This window comes from Mobula birostris, chromosome 1, assembly GCF_030028105.1.
Source record: "Mobula birostris isolate sMobBir1 chromosome 1, sMobBir1.hap1, whole genome shotgun sequence".
NCBI lineage: Eukaryota > Metazoa > Chordata > Chondrichthyes > Myliobatiformes > Myliobatidae > Mobula > Mobula birostris.
The window spans coordinates 79,615,635-79,638,066 of record NC_092370.1 but is presented as its reverse complement, the minus strand read 5'-3'; the positions used below and the strand labels follow the sequence as shown (position 1 = coordinate 79,638,066).

At 43.2% G+C, this 22,432-nt stretch overlaps 2 protein-coding genes across 2 annotated transcripts in view; both read right to left on the bottom strand.

Annotated features, from left to right (window-relative positions):
- LOC140197614 (desmoglein-4-like) overlaps positions 1-15,618 on the bottom strand; it is an 81,039-nt gene extending 65,421 nt beyond the window's left edge. Inside the window, exon 1 of the mRNA XM_072257831.1 lies at positions 15,498-15,618. Within this exon, the coding sequence (XP_072113932.1) occupies positions 15,498-15,554 (57 nt within the window). The 5' untranslated portion in view covers positions 15,555-15,618. The remainder of the gene's footprint in view (positions 1-15,497) is intronic.
- Positions 15,619-17,729: 2,111 nt separating this feature from the next.
- The window catches only part of LOC140197607 (desmoglein-2-like), a 73,314-nt gene continuing 68,611 nt past the window's right edge, over positions 17,730-22,432 (bottom strand). The window contains exon 16 of the mRNA XM_072257818.1: positions 17,730-20,991. Within this exon, the coding sequence (XP_072113919.1) occupies positions 19,990-20,991 (1,002 nt within the window). The 3' untranslated portion in view covers positions 17,730-19,989. The remainder of the gene's footprint in view (positions 20,992-22,432) is intronic.

Sequence of the window (22,432 nt, the reverse complement as noted above, 5' to 3'; positions counted from 1 at the left end):
CGCTGCTACCGTGTGGTAACCGGAATCTCCGGAGGAGAAGGCCCCGAATCCTCAGCTTTTCTTGTTTCGGTGGCCGGGCGAGGTTGAAGGCGCTCGGCAGAGGATGGCGCTCAGGAGGTTGTATCGGAGAGGCTGGTCGGAGGCTCGGTTTTTGGACAGATGGACTCTGTGTCGGCTGTGGTCAGGTGCTTCCAATGCATCGGCAGTTGTTGGTGCCTGGAGGTTTATGGCACAGAGTTTCTCCCTTTGTCACCTGCTATCGGGGACTCGGGAATTGATCAACTCGGGACTTTGAGAGTCTGTTTTTACCGTGCCCATAGTCTGTTCTTCATCAAATTATGGTATTGTTTTGCACTGCTGTAACTATATGTTATAATTATGTAGTTCTGTCAGTGTTAGTCTTTGGTTTGTCCTGTTTTTCTGTTATATCACTCTGGAGGAACATTGTATCATTTCTTAATGCATGCATGCATTTCTAAATGACAATAAACGAGGACTGAGTGTTCTCATAATCTAAAAAAAATAGGCAAGGCATGGAACTATACGATCCTAATGCAGGAAATGAGACTACCGTAGATAGCCAAAAAGATTGGCATGGATGTGATGGCCAGAAGGGCCTCTTTCTGTGCTGTTCATCTCCACGACTATTTGCCCTCACCCTTAGAATATGTTCAGTACTGATTCTAATAAAACAAATCTTTCTTTTAATTTGGAAGATCAGACCTGTACACAGTAGATGGATGTGGCATCTCCAGGGCTGATAACATACCCGTAAAATTTGTGTGGGCTTATGTTCAAAGGCTTGGACTACAGATCTATGATACAAATTCTGCCCAACCAACTGGGGGATATTCAGAAGGCTGGTTTGAGACTGACCTCCATTACTATCTGGCACATTCTCCACACCATCTTCTCATTACCACCATTAGCGAGGTGGTACAGGAGCCTGAAGACTCATACTCGATGATTCAGGAACAGCTTTTTCCCCTCCACCACCAAATTTCTGAATGGCCCATGAACACTGCTTTGCTATTCCTCTTTTGCACTATTTATCTGTAATTAAAACTTACAATTTTATTTTTATATCTTGCACAGTACTGCTGCCACAAAACAACACATCTCACAACACGTCAGTGATAATAAACGGGATTCCAATTCACAGTATGGGTTTCTTCTTGGTGCTCTGGTTTCCTCCCACATATCAAAGACTTGCTGATTGGTAGCTAAACTGGCTAATGTAGTTGGGTGCCAGGAGGGAGTTGACAGGCATTAGAAGATCCAGAAAGTCGTACAACATAGAAATAGGCCCATCTGCCCAAGATGCATATACAAGATAGTCTCATTTGTCAGGATTTGGCCCAGATCTCCCCAAATCTTTCCTGTCCATGTACTTGTCTGAGTGCCTTTCAAATATTATTAATGTACTTGTCTCAAGCACTTTCTCAGGTAACTCCATACACTCACCAGCCGCTGTGTGAAGAAGATGCCCCTCAGGTCTATTTTAAATCTTTCTGCGATACCAACTTAAACAGCACATCTGCCTGCACATGGTCTATGTTATTCCATTCCTTGTCCGTCTGTGTGTCTGAGTAAATGCCATTTAAATGTTGCCATCATATATGTTTCTTACACCTCCCCTAGAAGGGTGTTCCAGGCACCTACCACTCTGTATTTCTATGTAAGTCTCTTCTGAAGTTTCCACTGTCAACTTAAAGCTCTGCCCTGTCCAATGTTCTTAAAATATTGTTATTGTACCCACCTCAAATACTTCCTTTGATTGCTTCAGGTCCTTTTTAAATCATTCCCCTCTCAGCTCAAACTTTGCCCTCTTAAGCTTGATTCCCTAACCTTGGGGAAAAAAAAGACTATGTGCAAGTTGTATCAGTATTGTAGTGGAATAAAGGGAATTACAGAGGCATGAGAGAGGAGCTGGCCAAAATTGATTGAAAAGGAACATCGGCAGGGCTGACAGCAGAGCAGCAATAGCTAGAATTTCTGGGAGCAATTCAGAAGGTGGAGGATATATACCTCCTGTACCAAATAAAGTGGCCATTGTATGTTTCCAAGGGCTAATAGCCAAGCAACAGAGGAAAAATGGTTATGAAGGCAGACTTAAAACATTCTTGAAGCAATGCAATCCAGATTTTTTTTTAACAATGATAGTGCTTGATAATAAAGGATAGAACCATAGAACCATAGAAACTACAGCACAGAAACAGGCCCTTTGGCCCTTCTTGGCTGTGCCGAACCATTTTCTGCCTAGTCCCACTGACCTGCACACGGACCATATCCCTCCATACACCTCCCATCCATGTATCTGTCCAATTTATTCTTAAATGTTAAAAAAGAACCCGCATTTACCACCTCGTCTGGCAGCTCATTCCATACTCCCACCACTCTCTGTGTGAAGAAGCTCCCCCCTAATGTTCCCTTTAAACTTTTACCCCCTCACCCTTAACCCATGTCCTCTGGTTTTTTTCTCCCCTTGCCTCAGTGGAAAAAGCCTGCTTGCATTCACTCTATCTATACCCATCATAATCTTATATACCCCTATCAAATCTCCCCTCATTCTTCTACGCTCCAGGGAATAAAGTCCTAACCTATTCAACCTTTCTCTGTAACTGAGTTTCTCACGTCCCGGCAACATCCTTGTAAACCTTCTCTGCACTCTTTCAACCTTATTTATATCCTTCCTGTAATTTAGTGACCAAAACTGAACACAATACTCCAGATTCGGCTTCACCAATGCCTTATACAACCTCATCATAACATTCCAGCTCTTATACTCAATACTTTGATTAAGGCCAACGTACCAAAAGCTCTCTTTATGACCCTATCTACTTGTGTCGCCACTGTCAGGGAATTTTGTATCTGTATTCCCAGATCCCTCTGTTCTACTGCACTCCTCAGTGACTTACCATTAACCCTGTATGTTCTACCTTGGTTTGACCTTCCAACGTGCAATACCTCACAGTTGTCTGTATTAAACTCCATCTGCCATTTTTCAGCCCATTTTTCCAGCTGGTTCAAGTCCCCCTGCAGGCTCTGAAAACCTTCCTCACTGTCTACTACACCTCCAATCTTTGTATCATCAGCAAACTTGCTGATCCAATTTACCACATTATCATCCAGATCATTGATATAAATGACAAATAACAATGGACCCAGCACTGATCCCTGTGGCACACCACTAGTCACAGGCCTCCACTCAGAGAAGCAATTCTCTACCACCACTCTCTGGCTTCTTCCATCGAGCCAATGTCTAATCCAATTTACCACCTCTCCATGTATACCTAGCAACTGAATTTTCCTAACTAACCTCCCATGCGGGACCTTGTCAAAGGCCTTACTGAAGTCCATGTAGACAATATCCACTGCCGTCCCTTCATCCACTTTCCTGGTAACCTCCTCGAAAAACTCCAACAGATTGGTCAAACATGACCTACCACGCACAAAGCCATGTTGACTCTCCCTAATAAGCCCCTGTCTATCCAAATGCTTGTAGATTCTGTCTCTTAGTACTCCCTCCAATAACTTACCTACTACTGATGTTAAACTCACCGGCCTATAATCTCCCGGATTACTTTTCGATCCTTTTTTAAACAACGGAACAACATGAGTCACTCTCCAATCCTCCGGCACTTCACCCGTAGACAGCGACATTTTAAATATTTCTGCCAGGGCCCCCACAATTTCAACACTAGTCTCCTTCAAGGTCCGAGGGAACCCTCTGTCAGGTCCCGGGGATTTATCCACTTTAATTTTCCTCAAGACAGCAAGCACCTCCTCCTTTTCAATCTGTACAGTTTCCATGGTCTCACTACTTGATTCCCTCAATTCCATAGATTTCATGCCAGCTTCCTTAGTAAATACAGACGCAAAAAACCTATTTAAGATCTCCCCCATTTCCTTTGGTTCCGCACAAAGCCCACCACTCTGATCTTCAAGAGGACCAATTTTATCCCTTACAATCCTTTTGCTCTTAATATACTTGTAAAAGCTCTTTGGATTATCCTTCACTTTGACTGCCAAGGCAACCTCATGTCTTCTTTTTGCCCTCCTGATTTCTTCCTTAAGTATTTTCTTGCACTTCTTATACTCCTCAAGCACCTGATTTACCCCCTGTTTCCTATACATTTCATACAACTCCCTCTTCTTCTTTATCAGAGTTGCAATATCCCTTGAGAACCAAGGTTCCTTATTCCTTTTCAATTTGCCTTTAATCCTGACAGGAACATACAAACTCTGCACTCTCAAAATTTCCCCTTTGAAGGCTTCCCACCTACCAATCACATCTTTGTCAGAGAACAACCTGTCCCAATCCACGCTTTTTAGATCCTTTCTCATTTCTTCAAATTTGGCCTTCTTCCAGTTCAGAACCTCAACCCTAGGACCAGATCTATCCTTGTCCATGATCAAATTGAAACTAATGGTGTTATGATCACTGGAACCAAAGTGCTCCCCTACACAGACTTCTGTCACTTGCCCTAATTCGTTTCCTAACAGGAGATCCAATATTGCATCCCCTTCACAGACAAACAAATCACTGAAGATGCTCCACAAGAATCACAGATTCACAACACTGAATGGCAAACGGCATTCAATGCAGAAAAGAGTGAGGTCAAGTTTAATAAAAATATTTAAAAAACACTTGGACAAGCACATGGGTAGGGAAGTGCTAAAGGCATATAAGCCATATGAGCACCTAGGTTACAGGGATGGGTTTGTCAGGTTAAGGAGTTTTCTTCCTTGGAGAATGAAGGATGACCCTTTGGAGGAGGATAAAATCATGAGTGTTATAGATAGGGTAGTCACCTTAAGATACAGGAGCAGAATTAGGCCATTCGGACCATTTCGTCAAGGTTAATACATTTTCCCTCTCAGCTCCAATCTCGGTCCTTTTCCCTGTATCCTTTCATGTCCTGACTAATCAAAAATCTATCTATTTCTGCCTTAAATATACCAAGTGACTTGGCTTCCACAGCTGCCTGTGGCAACAGACTCCATAAATTCACCGTTCTCTGGCTAAAGAAGATCTTCTGCATCTCAATTCTAAATGGCCATACCACTATTCATTCTAAGTCTGTGTCTTCTGGTATTACTCTCCCGACATAGGAAACATCCTCTCCACATCCACTCTATCAAGGCCTTTCAACATTTGATAGGTTCCAATAAGATCCTCCCTCATCCTTCAGAATTTCAGAGTAGAGGCCCAGAGCTATCAAAAACTCCTCATATCATCACAGAATCATTTTTGTGAGCATCCTTTTAACCTTCTCCAATGTCAGCATATCCTTCCTTAGATAAGGGCTCCAAAACTGCTTGCAGTCCTCCAAGTGAGGCCTCACCGCTGTTTTATAAAGCCTCGACATATATTCTTTTATATTCTAGTCCTCTTGAAATGAACACTAACATTGCATTTGCCTTCATCACCACCTGATTCAACCTGTAAATTAGCATTCAGGAAATCCAACAAGAGGATTCCCAAGTCCCTTTGCGCATTGGAATTTTTAATTTTCTCTCCATTTAGAAAATAGTCTAACCTTTTATTTCTTCTATCAAAGTGCATGACCATACACTTACCATATATTTCATCTGCCACTTCTTTGCCCATTCCCCTAATTTAAGTCCTTCTGTAGCCTCACTACTTCCTCAAAACTATCTGCCCCTCCAATCTTCGTATTGTCTGCAAACTTGGCCACAAAACCATCAATTCTGTCATCTAAATCAATGACATAGAATGTAAAAAGCAGTCTCAACATGCACTATGTGGAACACCACTAGTCACCAGCAGACAACCAGGAAAGGGTCCCTTTATTCCTACGCTTTGCCTCCTGCCAACCAGCCAATGCTCTGTCCATGCTAGTATCTTTCCTTTAACACCATTGACACTTCAGTTGTTAACCAGCCTCATGTATGACACCTTGTCAAACGCCTTCTGAAAACCCAGATTCTCCTTTGTCTATCCTGCTTGTTACTTCCTGAAAGAATTCCAACAGATTTGTCAGGCAAGATTTTCCCTCAAGGAAACCATGCCTATTTTATCATAAGCCTCCAAGTACCCCAGAACCAAACCTTAATAATTGTCTCCAATATCGTCCCAACCAGTGAGAACTGGCCTATAATTTCCTTTCTTATGTCTCTCTCCCTTTTTAAGGAATGGAGTGCATTTAAATCTTTCCAGTCCTCCAGAACCATGCCAGAATCTAGTGATTTTTGAAAGATCATTACTAATGCCTCCACAACCCTTCAGCTGCCTCTTTTAGTACCCTGGGGTGTATACTATCTGACTTATTTTCCCTCAGACCTTTCAGTTTCCCAAGAACCTTCTGTCATGTAATGACATCTTCACACTCCTGCCCCCTGGTATTCTTGAACTTCTGGCACACCACTAGTGCCTTCCACAGTGAACACTGACACAAAATACTTATTTAGTTTGTCTGCCACTTCCTTATCCCCCATTACTATCTCTTTAGCAACATCTTTCAGTGGCCATTATCTTCTCTCACCTCTCTTTTACACTTTATACACCTGAAGAAACTTCTGGTATCTTCTTTAATATTATTGGCTAGCTTACCTTTGTATTCCACCTTTTCCTTCTTTACGATTTGTTTTTCGTTGCCTTATGTTGGTTTTTAAAAAGATTCCCAATCCTCTAACTTCCCACTCAGTTTTTTTTTGCTTCTGTTATGTGCTCTCTCTTATCAAGATGCTGTCTGGATTAGATAGAATGAGCTAAAATAACAGACTGAATTGTTTTCTACTGAGGTCGAGGGGAGACCCCATTGAAGTTTATAAAATCATGAGAGGCATTAATAGGGTAGAAAAAAGCTCCATCTTGCTCAACCTTGCAGTCAGAATCTCTTTTCTTCCTCCCCACACCCAGAGTAGAAAGTATTTATGGCAAGAAGATATGCAGTTAAGGTGAGAGGGGAAATTGAGGGAAAAGCTTTTTTTAAAAAATACAACACACACGCACACGCATGATGGGTGCCTGGAACGGGCAATAGTAGAAGCAGAACAATAGTTGTGTTTAAGATAATGTTAGACACTTGAAAATGCAAGGAATGGGATGATATGCATCATGTACAAGTAGAAAAAAAATTAGTTTAATTCAGCATTGCATTCAAGACCATAAGATATTGGAGCAGAATTAGACCATTTGGCCCATACATTGTTGGTTGAAGGCCAAGTTCCTGTGCTGTACTATTCTATGCAAAGTTGAACTGAGGTTTGAAAATGGCAGATCAGAATAGAGGGGCTGAATGATCTCATCTCTGAATGGTGATTTTTATTTAGTCCCATGTGTCAGCTATCAAACGTCAAAAGGCAAGTCAAAGCTGTCAGAACATGCTCCAAGATGTAGTAATCACACCAATACAAGGTGGCACAGGCTGCTGTCTTCATGGTATGTCAGGTATCTTTCTGATGGTATTGTACATGTAAGTATACTGAGGCCAGGAGCAAAATACATAGAAACATACATAGAAAATAGGTGCAGGAGTAGGCCATTCGGCCCTGCGAGCCTGCACCGCCATTTATTATGATCATGGCTGATCATCCAACTCAGAACCCCGCCCCAGCCTTCCCTCCATACCCCCTGACCCCCGTAGCCACAAGGGCCATATCTAACTCCCTCTTAAATATAGCCAATGAACTGGCCTCAACTGTTTCCTGTGGCAGAGAATTCCACAGATTCACCACTCTCTGTGTGAAGAAGTTTTTCCTAATCTCGGTCCTAAAAGGCTTCCCCTCTATCCTCAAACTGTGGCCCCTCGTTCTGGACTTCCCCAACATCGGGAACAATCTTCCTGCATCTAGCCTGTCCAATCCCTTTAGGATCTTATACGTTTCAATCAGATCCCCCCTCAATCTTCTAAATTCCAACGAGTACAAGCCCAGTTCATCCAGTCTTTCTTCATATGAAAGTCCTGCCATCCCAGGAATCAATCTGGTGAACCTTCTTTGTACTCCCTCTATGGCAAGGATGTCTTTCCTCAGATTAGGGGACCAAAACTGCACACAATACTCCAGGTGTGGTCTCACCAAGGCCTTGTACAACTGCAGTAGTACCTCCCTGCTCCTGTACTCAAATCCTCTCGCTATAAATGCCAGCATACCATTCGTCTTTTTCACCGCCTGCTGTACCTGCATGCCCACTTTCAATGACTGGTGTATAATGACACCCAGGTCTCGTTGCACCTCCCCTTTTCCTAATCGGCCACCATTCAGATAATAATCTGTTTTCCTATTTTTGCCACCAAAGTGGATAACTTCACATTTATCCACATTAAATTGCATCTGCCATGAATTTGCCCACTCACCCAACCTATCCAAGTCACCCTGCATCCTCTTAGCATCCTCTTCACAGCTAACACTGCCACCCAGCTTCGTGTCATCCGCAAACTTGGAGATGCTGCATTTAATTCCCTCATCCAAGTCATTTTTATATATTGTAAACAACTGAGGTCCCAGCACTGAGCCTTGCGGTACCCCACTAGTCACCGCCTGCCATTCTGAAAAGGTCCCGTTTATTCCCACTCTTTGCTTCCTGTCTGCTAACCAACTCTCCACCCACACCAATACCTTACTCGCAATACCGTGTGCTTTAAGTTTGCACACTAATCTCCTGTGTGGGACCTTGTCAAAAGCCTTCTGAAAATCCAAATATACCACATCCACTGGTTCTCCCCTATCCACTCTACTAGTTACATCCTCAAAAAATTCTATGAGATTCCATGAAGGTGTTAGCTGATAGCTACACAAAGAAAAGCAGCCAGTCAGCAGAGTGCAAGAATAAAGAGGAAGGTTTAAGGACCAACTCCCATACCAATAATGAAAGAAAAATGTTGCCAAGTGGGTGAGCATATACAGGTAGTTGGCAGCCAGCACACATGCAAAAACTCTGAAGTTCACCCACTCTGCCTACAGTTTCATTTGGCTAACACATTAATTGGGAAAATGGTGAAGGGATACACTTCGGAAGGTTGAACTTGAAGGTGGAGTAATGGCAGGATTCCTATCAGTGTGGAGGAATAGAGGGATCTTGGGGTCCAAGTTCATAGCTTCCCTCAAATTTGCCAGCAGGTTGATAGGGTGGTTAAGAGGGTGTATCATGGATAAAGGAAGGCCTTTATTAGTCAGGGTACTAAGTTCAAGAGCTGGTGCTGTGAGGTAAAGTTGCACTTAAAAACTCTGGCTAGACCAAACTTGGAATAGTGTGTTCAGATCTATTTGCCTCTTTGTAGGAAGATGTGGAAGCTTTAGTGAGGGTGCAGAGGAGATTCACCAGGATACTGCTCAGAGTAGAGAGCATGGCTTATGAGGAACTTTCAGAATGGAGGAGGATGACAGGTGACTTGATAGAGGTGTATAAGATAACAAGCCGCATTGGTAGAGTGGACAGCCAGCTCCTTTTTCAACCCCAGGGTGGAAATGGTTAAAATAACGAGGGCATAATTTTAAGTTTGGGGGGTGGGGAGATGTGGGGAAGACTTGGGAGGTAGTTTTTTTTTAAAAGCACAGAGTGGTGCATGCATAGAACACACTGCTGGGGTTTTGCAGTGGTAGATACATTGGGGACATTTACGAGACTTTTAGGTACACGAATAAAAGAAAATTAGTGGGCTATGCAAGAGGGAAGGCTTAGATTAATCATGGAATAGGATAAAAGATGCATCGTGGGCCAAAGTGCCTGCATTGTTCTATGTTCAGGTGCTTGTTTCGATTAATGTTGAGAGAGTACCTGTCTCCACGATTGCGTCAGACAGGGCATTTATGTCAAGTCAAGTCGAATTTATTGTCATATGCACAAATATGGTGAGGTACAGGTACAATGAAAAATTTGCCAGCAGCAACATCAAAGCACAGACAACACACAAAACACGAATTATACCAGACAGTGAAGATAAAAAGGGGCAGTACGGAAAGACATGCAATCAGAACCAAGTCCACAGCCGTGCGAAAGATGGCTCATGGTATCCTGTGACTGTGGTAGAGTTAGATTCTGCAGATCAGTCCAGATTACAACCACCATCTGGGTGAAAATTTTCATTTCTCCTCTGGGCCTCTAACTCCTTACTGTAAAACTGTGCTTTCTAGATTTTCCACTCCTGCTCAGGGAAAAAGTTTCCTACCCTTCCTGTACCCTTCATAATTTGTGTACATCAATTTGGCATCACAATCTCTTTGAACTTCATCAATTTTTAAATTGATGCACCACAGGAAGCATAACGATGTGGAATGGCATCACGGAAGCCTGCCTCCCTTCCACAGACTGTACACTTCTCTCTGCTGCAATAAAGCAGTCAGCATAATCAAAGACCACACACCCTGGATATTCTTTCTTATTCATCCTCCATCAAGCAGAAGGCACAAGAGCCTGAAGGTATGGACCACCAAGCTCAAGAACAGCTTCTATCCCACTGTTAAGACTAGTGAACAGTTCTTCTGTACAGACTCTTGACTTCACAATTCGTCTAGTTATGACATCGTACCTTATGGTCTTTATGCACTGCACTTTCTCTGTAACTAACATTTTTATTCTGCATTCTATTATTGTTTTACCTCAAAGTATCTGCATGGACAACATGCAGGAAAAAAAATTCACTGTATCTTAGTATGTGACAATAATAAACTGATTTATCCATTTGTAAACATAATTTATACCCACCTCTATCACTTCCTCTGGTAGCTTGTTCCAAACATGCACCACCACCTACATAAAAGCCTTGCCCATTTACCTTAAACCCATTTCCGCCAGTTTTAAACTTCTTTACCCTGGGAAAAAGAAGTCATTTTACCCTGGGTAAGGGAGTCTAAAATGGGACAGAAAAAGAGGATAAGAGAGCATGTCTGGGGTGGGTGAGGGCTTTGATTACATTGGCTGCTTTACCAGCAGCAAGTGTGAACAGAGCTCAACTAAATTTATTATCAAAGCACGTACATGTCACTATATACAACCCCAAGATTCAACTTCTTGCAGGCATACTCAATAAATCCAAAACAGAATAATAAGAATAACAATAATAGAATTGATGAAAGACTGCACCAACTAGGCATTCAACCTGCCTGCAAAAGACAACAAACTCATATACAAAAAAAGAGAGAAAACGAGATGAAGAGTCCTTCAAAGTGAGTTCATTGGTTGTGGGAACATTTCAATGACAGACAAGTGAAGTTATCCCCTTTGGTTCAAGAGCCTGATGGTTGAGGGGTAATAACTATTCCTGATCCTGGTGGTGAGAGTCCTGAGGCTCCCGTATTTTCTTCCTGATGGCAGCAGTGAGAAGAGAGCACGTCCTGGGTGGTGGAGGTCCCTGATGATGGATGCTGTTTTCCTGCAACAGCATTTCATGTAGATGTGCAGGGAGTTCCTTATTTGTGATGGACTGAGCTGTATCCACTACTTTTTATAGGATTTTCCGTTCAAGGGCAATGGTGCACCCACACCAGGCTGTGATGCAGCCAGTCAATATACTCTCACTACAATCTATAGAAGCATGTCAAAATTTTAGATGTCATACCAAACCTTCGCGGACTTATAAAGGAAGGAGAGGCATCGCTGTGCTTTCTCTGTAAAGGCACTTGTGTGCTGGGCCCAGGGGAGGTCTTCTGAAATTACATCACAGAGGCACTTAAAATTGCTGACACTCTCCACCTCTGAAATGCCAGTGGGGACTGACTCATGGTCCTCTGGTTTCCTCAAGTCAATAATCAGCTCCCTGGTCTTGCTGAGATTAGGAGGTTGTTGTTATGGTACCACTCAGCCAGATTTTCATTCTCCCTGCTATATTCTGATTTATGACCACCTTTGATTCAGCCTATGACAGTGATATTGTTAAAACTTGAATATGGCATTGGAGCTGTGCCTACCCACACAGTCACAAGTGTAAAGTGAGTTAAGCAGGGGGCTAAATACAGTCTTGTGGCGTACCTGTGCTGATGGAGATTGTGGTGGAGATCTTGTTGCCAATCTGAACTGACTGGGGTCTGCAGGCGAGGAAATGGAAGAACCAATTGCACGAGGAGGTATTGAGGTCAAGGTCTTGAATCTTATTGATTAGTTTTGAGGGGATGATGGTATTGAATTCCAAGCTGAAATCAATAAAGAGCATCCCGATGTATGCTTGAAGCAGGTGGATACCTCAGACAGCCGAAGCCAGAGGTTAAGGGTCTGAGTGAATACTCCAGCCAATTGATCAGCACAGATTTTTGGTACTTAGTCAGATACCCAGTCTTGGTCAAATGCTTTTTGTGAATTCACTCTCCTGAAAGCTGCTTGTACATCAGCCTCAGACACTACAAACATCGGATCATCAGCAGCTGTGGGAGTTTGTGATGATTCGTCCATGTTTTGTCGGTCAAAGTAAGCATAAAAGACACTGAGCTCATCTGGAAGCAAATTCCTGTTGTCGCCCACGTCGTTATGCCATTGAAAGGGAGGCTGGTTGTACGATGTGACAAATTGAACTACAAACCCATACACCTTTGGAATTGTGAAGAAACTGTAGCACATGAAGGAAACTGTGCAGAGCTTTTCTGATGAGAGTTTTTCTTCCTTCTCCCGTCTGCGTGAGATGTGGGACATCTGAGAAACTTTGAACTCTACTGTGCTCATGGACGTCTTCTTCAAGTTATGGTATTGTGCACTGTTGTAACTATATGTTATAATTATGTGGTTTTGTCAGTTCTTCCAGTCTTGGTCTGTCCTGTGTTTTGTGATGTCACACCGGAGGAAATAATGTATCATTTCTTAATGCATGCATTACTAAATGACAATAAAAGAGGACTGTGTGCCTTCTCCATAATCTAAACTCACATTGTCCCTTACAGGCAGTGGTGGAATCGAGTCTCTGGTGCTGTGACAGTGTTAAGCTATCTGACATGATACTGTGCTGCACCATATTATTAACCTGCACTGCACTCTTGGCAGCTTTTTCACTTTATTCTGCATTGTTATTGTTTTATCTTATTTTACCTCAAGGCACTATAGTTAATTGATCTGTATACACAGTATACAAGACAAGTTTTTCTTAGTATACTTGTCAATAATAAGCCTATAGCTACCACAGTTGAAAAGTAATTTGAACCCAGTGACTGCCTCAAGTCCCATCCCCCACTCTGGAAAACCGTTAAGGGCGCCAAGAGGCAATATTGAGCCGAGCTGGAAGCCCAGGCTCACCAGAGGGATGCTGGTAGACTATGGCAGGGTCTAAATGAGATCACTGGGCGCAAAGAAAAGGCTGGGAGTATCAATAACTGTGGCGCATCTCTTCCTGATGAACTTAACATATTCTACGCAAGATTCAAACAGAAGAGGAGTGTCCCACTCCCTCCAGATGAACCGGACCTGGTGGCATCGAGATTCATCGTCACCGAGGACGTTAGAAGGGCCTTCCTGAAGATAAATCCAAGGAAGGCGACGGGCCCAGATGGCATCCCAGGACGGGCTCTCCGGGCCTGTGCAAGCAAGCAAGCTGGAGTGTTTGCTGACATCTTCAACTGCTCCTTGCTTCAGTCTAAGATCCCCTTGTGTTTTAAGAAGGCACCAATAATCCCGATGCTGAAGAAGAGCAAGGTGGCATGCCTGAATGACTATCGACCTGTGGCTCTGACGTCAATTGCTATGAAGTGCTTTGAGTGATTGGTTATGGCACACATCAACCACAGCCTACCGGTCAACCTCGACGCTTTGCAATTCGCCTACCAGAGCAACAGGTCAATGGCAGATGCCATCTCTCTGGCCCTATATTCCTCCTTAGAAAACCCTGGAGAATAAAGATGCATACGTAAGGCTCCTTTTCATTGACTACAACTCTGCCTTTAATACCATCATTCCAAATAAACTGATTCCTAAGCTCCAGAACCTGGGCCTTAGCACTCAGATCTAGAGCTGGATCTTCAACTTCCCCACAGACAGGACTCAGGCTGTAAAAATAGGGGACAAGCTCTCCTCTGCAATCACTCTGAGCACCGGTGCCCCACAAGGCTGTGTACTCAGCCCCCTGCTGTACTCACTGTACACCCATGATTGCATAGCCAAGGTTCCATCAAACTCAATATACAAGTTTGCTGATGACACAACAATTGTAGGCTGTATCTCGGGTAATGATGAGTTTGAGTACAGAGAGGAAATTAAGAACCTGGTGGCATGGTGCGAAGACAATAACCTATCCCTCAATGTCAGCAAGACGAAGGAATTGGTTGTTGACTTCAGAAGGAGTAGCGGACTGCACAACCCAATTTACATCGGTGGTGCGCAAGTGGAACAGGTCAAAAGCTTTAAGTTCCTCGGGGTCAATATCACAAATACCTGACTTGGTCCAACCAAGCAGAGTTCACTGCCAAGAAGGCCCACCAGCGCCTTTACTTCCTGAGAAAGCTAAAGAAATTTGGCCTGTCCCCTAAAACCCTCACTAATTTTCATAGACGCACCATAGAAAGCATTCTTCTAGGGGGCATCACAACCTGGTATGGAAGTTGTCCTGTCCAAGACCGGAAGAAGCTGCAGACACATCACACCACACAAACCAATCTTCCGTCCTTGGACTCACTTTACACCGCACGCTGTCGGAGCAGTGTTGCCAGGATAATCAAGGACACAACCCACCCAGCCAACACACTTTTCGTCCCTCTTCCCTCCGGGAGAAGGCTCAGGAGCTTGAAGACTCGTACGGCCAGATTTGGGAACAGCTTCTTTCCAACTGTGATAAGACTGCTGAACAGATCCTGATCCGGATCTGGACCTGCCTCTGTTTTTTTTCCACTACCTTACTTTCCCTTTTCTATTTTCTATTTATGATTTGTTATTTTTATTTTTCAATATTTACTATCGATTTGTAATCCACGGAGCGCGAAGCGCAGAATTAAATATCGCTGTGATGATTGTACGCTCTAGTATCAATTGTTTGGCGACAATAAAGTAAAATAAAGTACTGACTAATGCCAATGATAAAACTTTGCCTTTCAACAACCTTTGCTCCCAAGCCTCTGCCGTCACGTCTTTTCCTCGCCCCATTCTGATATTCTGGAAATCCAACAATCCTGACAGCTCCCCATTTAAAAAAAAATGTAGCATGGCCCCAATCATCACAGTCCAAGCCTTTATTGACTCCCCTCCCTCTCTCTCATCGGGTGAGGTAGCCCTGGAAACCATCAGTTTCACCCGAGAAAACGTCACGTCTATTGCATTAGTCAGATGCAGGCTGAGTGTCCAAAATACAACCTTCCATTAGAAAGCTAAGGTTTGATTGTTAAAACAACCCCAGGAACTTTAGAAAAAAAAAGGTACAAGCAGCAGGAAACCGATTTAATCTAATCGCTATAAAAGCAAAAGGTCCACTCACAAACTGGGAGATGTAGAGAAGGAAGTTGTGGGAAAGAGGGAGCTGTAGGAATTCAGTGTAGATGCCATAGATTAAAACACAGGCGTAACCACAAACTCTAATCTTATACTAAAGGACACTTCAGAAACTTTTGGATAAGTCTGTACTCACCAGTAAAAGTAGTACGCTGATAAGAACCGCTCGTCTCCAGCAGGGTCGCCCGAACATCGTCCCAGCCCAGTGTTCGCGTCCACTGCCCGCTACTCTGCGCAAGCACGTACAGCGCAGCCAGACCTTACCTGCGCGACTGCTCCACCCCATGAGTCAGATGGGCAGAGACACGAGGTGCTGATAGGGGATTGGGGAGAGGCAGGGAGACGGAGGCGGAGGCGGAGGCGGAGACGAGGGGGTGGAGGAGGGCTGGAGAGTGACGTGAGAGGAAGGAGGCTCGAGGAATCGGGAAGATGGAAAAGGAGAAGCAGAGGGTGGGAGTGCGGGCGGGGAGTGGAATGAGGGGAGAGGTTGGGACGCTGGGGGATGAATGAGGGGAGTTGGGGTGGACGAATGGGGAAGGGAGGGGTGAAGGTGAAAAGTCGTCGAGGGGTGGGGAAGGGGAGTGCAGAGTGGGGGAGTCTAATCCTCATCAAGTGCTGGAGGAACTCGGAAAGACTGCGGGGAGGGGAGAGGTGTAGTTGGAGTTGTAGGGGGTGGGGAAGGGTAGTGGGAAAGGGTTGAGGGGTAGTGTGGGGAAGTGGAGATGGAAAGGGTGGGGATAGGGACGAGCGCGGGGAGGGAGCAGGAGGAAGGACATGGAAAGGAGTAAGTGAAGTTTATTATTATTGAACTATATGCATGTATATAATATAACCATATAATGTATATAGAAAGGAGACAAATTTTCTTTGAACCAGGGTGTGAAGCATAGTAGTACACAGAACACACAATAACTTATGAAGGCAAGGATAACATCTACAGATGAATCACACATAAATAACTAAAGTACCTTCATTTTAAATATTGGAAGGTGTGGATCAGATTAACCAGTGACACTTTGAATACAATGGAGTAGGCAGTAGGCAGTAGGGAGTTCTGGGGAAGAAACTGTTTCCCATCCTGACAGTTTTTGTTTTTATGCATCGTATCTTTTGCCTGATGGTAGAAAGTCCAAGAGCATTGAGTAAAGATCCTACTCATCAATAGGGCCCCATGCGGGCAGCGCTCCTGAGAAATGTCTGATGGATGGAATTGAGACCCCTGTGATCCTCCCAGCTGTTCTCAGTCCGTTGTACAGCGTTCTGGTCCAATGGTCGACTGCTCCCACAGCAGATGGAGATGCAACTTGTCAGGACACTCTCAATGGTGCTCCTGTACAACGCAGTTAAGAATGGGGGGTGGGGGAGACCTATTTGCCTCAATCTTCTTAGGAAGTGGAGGTGCTACTGTGCCTTCTTGTTCAGGGAGTTGATTATAAGGACCAAGGCGGGTCATCAGTGATGTGAACTCCCAGGAACTTGGTGCACTTAATTCTCTCTATGGAGGCGCCATGTATTTGCAGAGGATACAGAAAGAAGACAGGGAGGAGGAGAGACTATGGAAGAGGGTGGGGTTGAGGAGAGTTAAGATGGCCAATGAAGGGGGATGTGGGAGTAAGGTGGGGGGGATGTGGGGGAAAGATGGCATTGAGGAGGGTGGAGGAACTGGCAAGAAGGGAGGCAAAGGGGAGAGTGGTGGCAAGTGAGGAGGAGAGTTGAGTGAGATGAGAGATACATTAGTAATGAGGAGAATTTGACAGCAGAATAGGGAGAGAAGGGCTTTTGTTGGTGGGAGGGAGGGAGTGGGTTGAGGGCTGGGTGGAGTGAGGGTGTGTGTGTCTGGAACAGGGATCTGTTGTGGGGTGGTATTGGAAAGAAGTGAACAAAGGATTGGGGAAGGAGGGGAGGAGGAAAGATGAAATGGAGATGGCAGGGGAGAAGGATGTGGGTAGGGAACAGGGAAAGGAGTGAAAGAGGAGGTGAAGGGGTTGGTGACAGGGGAGAGGGTGGGGAGGGGACGTGACAGAGGGGAGAGGGTGGGGAGGGGAGAGGACGGAGAAGGTTTGTGGGATGGGGTGAGCAAAGTACTGGTTATGATTTCAGAGATTGAGGTGATGGGAGGGGGACAGGATGAAAGGGTGCAAGAGGGAAAAAGAGGGAAGAGCGAGTAATGGAGAGAGGAAGGCAAAGATGATTGAAGTGAAGAGATTTAGTGTTGTAAGTAGTTTAGTGCAGAAAGGAGGCCAGATGAGCATTAGAAACTGAAATTATAACCTTTTCAGTCAATACTAGATGTTCAATACTGAAATACACAAAATAATTCTCATAATTCAGTAACTAATGTTTTGATAACTTTATTTTTATCTGTAGATTATACATACATTCTTCAAAATATTTTGAAGGATCACCATAAGACCACAAGATACAAGAGTACATTTAGGCCATTTGGCCCAGAGTCATGGCTGATCTAATTTTCCTCTCAGTGAATATCTCCTGCCTTACCCCAATATCCCTTCATGCCCTGACCAGTCAAGAATCTATCAACCTCTGCCTTAAATATACATAAAGACTTGGCCTCCACAGTTGCCTGTGGCGAAGAATTCCACAGATTCACCACTCTCTGGCTAAATAAATTCCTTCTCATCTCCGTTCTAAAAGGACTCCCCTCTATCCTGTGTCCTCTGGTCTTAGACCCTCCTGCCATAGGAAACATCCTCTCCACATCCACTCTATCAAGGCCTTTCACCATTCAATAGTTTTCAATGAGGTCACCCCTCATTCTTCTGAATTCCAGTGAAGACAGGCCCAGAGCCATCACATGCTCTTCATATGACAAGCCATTCAATCTTGGAGTCATTTTCAGGAATCAGGCAGTTATATCATAAAATGCAACTGTTTGGGTCTAAACTAAATGGTCTGTTATAACAGGTCTGTACTAATGAAACCTCTCTTATTAAACAATATGGCACATTGGAGCCATCACAATAAGGAACCTTAATGACAAACAAGAAAAAGTTCATTACGTCTTGGAAATGCATTTGTAGAAAAAAATGTCCTGGCTTTCTCTCTCTCAATCATTTCCCCTTATTTACACCTGCTGTGATTAACAAGTCCCTGCTACCACTATTCATCATCATTCTCTTGAGTGTCATCCTATCAGAACCCATTGTTCTCTTCATTCTCCCCCCCTCAAAAATTCTACTTCTAATTTTTCCCAGCTCCAATGGTGAATCTTCAGTCTCAGACAGTATTTCCACCACATTTCTGTCTCTATGCTTTTGGCATTTTATATAGATTAAAAACTGCTGCTGTGAGTATGATTTGTATCTAATAACTGCAGAATAGCCTTATTGTCCTTCCCCACATGCAATATTCTGTTGAAAATCAGTTTCATACAAAGCAGATAAAACAGATGTGTATTTGCACATTCTTCTATTGTTAATACATTTTGTTGCTGTAAATATTTACACTGTTTAATAGTATTTGATCTGAGCATTTATTAAATCTCCATCGCTATCAATTTAAGTGATTCAGTGGTAGCTTACATTCAGTATGGGAATACCTCACTGCTCATTTAAATAACATTACTGTACTTACTCCACTTTCAAAGGTTTAGTTTAAAAAACTTTCAGTGCTTTTCCGCATGTGACAACATTTCGGTCTTCACAAACCTTTAAGGCAGTGAGTTCCAGAACTCTGTCACATTCTTAACTAGTATTTTTTCCCCCATTGAGTCCTCTTTCAAAATTGCTGATCACAAAATTAAATGGTGATACACTACACACTTTGGCCCGTCATTTGGGTCTTAGCTCTTGAGTGAAAGTCCAGATTAATCAATCTCCAGTGTTTCTTCCTTTGAACCTGGGAAAACAGGCATTAACCATTTCCTTGAATCCCTGAATTTTCAATCCGTGAAAAATGGATACAGTTCTCCCTCAGAAAGTGACAATTTTAAACATAACTAGGGCTGACTTAATTAAAAAGTAACTCCGGAATGCTTCATTTAATTTGGAAGAAACACAATTTTGTTGAAACCTGCTAAATTCCTCTACAAATATACACAAGACAGTTTTCTTTTCATGGCACAAACTAGTTAAAATTTCCCTCAGGAATTTATACTCTTGCTTTTGTGAATATCAACATGAGCAAATAAGAGAACTGAAATTTCTCTTTAAGAATTGAAGTGGTTCATATTATGCAGAAGCAAACCTAGAAAGCAAGCAGTTACATGATGTTTTAATGTTCCCAGTGAAGTGCAGTTGTATTCATAGAATTGTAGAGTCGTACAGCCCATTCATATTCATGATTTTTTTAATCTTCAAGGAAAATTTCTCACTTTTAAACTTTTCCAACAGTTCAGACATTATTGGTCTTATTTTTTTTTGCACATCCGACACCTTGTCCAGCTTCTGAATATGATGATCCACAGGCTAATAGTTTGTGTAGATATAAAATGTGTTAATCCAAATATATTGTTTGAGCTTCCATTTTGAAGCTTTTTAATTTCACCTTTGGGAAAATAGTATAGCTGTTGTTAGACTTGTGCATCAACAGCCGTATCCGGATATTTTCAAATACCAGAACTATCTCTGTATCTTGAAACTCGTCATCTGCATGTGGAGAATTGCCTATTATTGCATTACCTGCACAACTTTTGTTACCTTCGTCACTGACGTGTGGACGTCATTGTCAGAGGAGGTAACAGATCTGCGGGACACCCTGGTTTTCTGGACCACTTCTTCATTGGGAAGAGTACTGCTCTGCATCCCTTCCATGCCATACTTAACCGACTTCTTAAGTGTGACATTTTTGTGGATGGTGGGGATGTGGTCCAACGATGAATCAGAGAGTGTGCTCTGGGAGCCTCCTTTATGAATAGACTTGGTCAGCATTTCATTCTTCTCGACTGCGTGTGGCTGGATGATCATTCCTTGCATGCCTCCTGTGCCACCTTCAATGACATTGGTCACTACAGCATTATGGTGAGTGACAGATGGGTTGAAAATCATTGCTGGGTTCCCTCTGGGGCTGTTGCTGAACTGCTCAGTTACTATAACATTTTGGTGGGCAACAGAAGGGTCAATGATCATATTTGGAATCACTTCAGCTCCACCATTTACCATCTTGGTCATGACAATGTTTTGGTGGGCAATGTTAGGATCCTCTATGATGCTAATCCTTCTTGGGATAGTATTAGCTTGATTAGTCACTACAATATTTTGGTGGTCAAAAGCTTGATTGGCAGCAAGAGGCACCATGTCTACCACAGGATTTATTGTGGTTGTCACAACATAATTCTTCCTCCTTAGAGTCGAATCAGGAATTATATTCATTGCTTGCAATCCCACTGAACTGGAGGAGACGGACTGTCCCTTCACGATTTCTTGATGAACTGGAGCATCAACAGACACAGTTGATTCTTGGATCTCCAATTTGCCTGTGCAGATATCAGCCAGTGTCTTGAATTTCAGGTCCAGGTTGTCCAAGTAGGAATCTCCAGTTTCAAATCCACCCTCGATGATGTTGCAGCTGTCGATCGATCCAGCTAGAGAACCATCTCCTTCATAATTGTAGATCAATAAAGTGTCATGGCCAGGGGAGGTCTGGTCTTCTAAATTATGCGTGTCCACTTTCTGGAAAAAAAAATCATCTTTGTAACATACTACAACAGAAAATAAACTTGCATATAAATCAGAAGGCAAGAATTGAGAGCAGGAGCTGCAAGGCTAATCTTAAATCTGTGCCACTACACAATGGGATTTCAGATGATCTGGTAAATTGGTTTATTGTCACATGTATTGAGGCACAGTGAAAAACCACCCACAGAGCAATTTGCGAGAAGAATGCGTGGAAGTAATACAAGAACAAACAATAACAGAGTGCAGAATAAAGTGTTACAGTTATAGAGGAAGTGCAAGGCCATAATGAGGTAGATTGTGAGGTCTCAACTTTATTACCCTTGAATTTGCTGTAGGTCAAAAATCAGTCTGTCATAGAACAACACAGCACAGAACAAGTCCTTCAGCCTGCAATGTCCGTACCATACATGATGCTAAATAAAATTAAATCACTCCTGGTGCACATGGTCCATATACCTCCATTCCCTGTGTCTAAAAGCCTCTTAAACAGCACTGTTATATCTATTTCCACCAACTCCTTCACTGGCTGCCCACTCATGCACCCCACTACTGTTAAAAAGAAACTTGGCTCACACATTTCCTTTAATCTTTCCCTTTTTGCCTTAGATACATGGCTTTAGTATTTGATATTTCTACCCCAGGGAATAGGTCCCGACTTACACCTTCTATAATTTTATAAGCTTTTATCAGGCCTCTTCTCAGACTGTGATGCTCTAGAGAAAACAGTTTGTCCAATCTCCCCTCATAGCTCATATACTCTAAATCAAGCAGCATCCTGATAAGCAGCTTCTGTACCCTCTCCAAAGTCTCCACATACTTCCTGTAATGGCTGTGAAGATCTTTAATGACTGTTTCATGGATCTCTGGGGAAGAGACAGTCAAGGTTTTGGGTCAAGAGCATTCAGTGATCTGAAATATAGACAGATCATTTCTCTCCATTGATGCTGCCTGACATACTGAGCTCTTCCAGATTTTTGTATGTTGCTCTAGTTCCCTTACCAGGCTGAAATATAACCTATCAGGATTCATTATATGGTGTAGAAGTTTGAGAGAATCTTGTGAATTTTCTCGGATGCTTGAGAAAGTACAAATTGATGTGCTTTCTTGATCACTACCAGGACCAGGAGAGGCTACATGGATGCCAAGCAACCTGAAAATGTTGACAATCTCTAGAGCAGCTCTCAGCACCACACCATCACCTCAGTTTCTAGGTCAACAACTAGCACTTTCAGCTTTATGTTAATGTATACTTTGTTGTGCTAAGCTGCCTCCACGCTGTATACTCTGCTTTAATCTGCAAAATCTAAACAATATGCAATAGATTAAGGAGATAGTGGAAACCTGGAGTAACATACAAAACACTGGGGGAACTCAATGGGTCAGACAGGGTGCAGAGACACAGATACACGGAAACACAGGACAGTACTTGCTATAA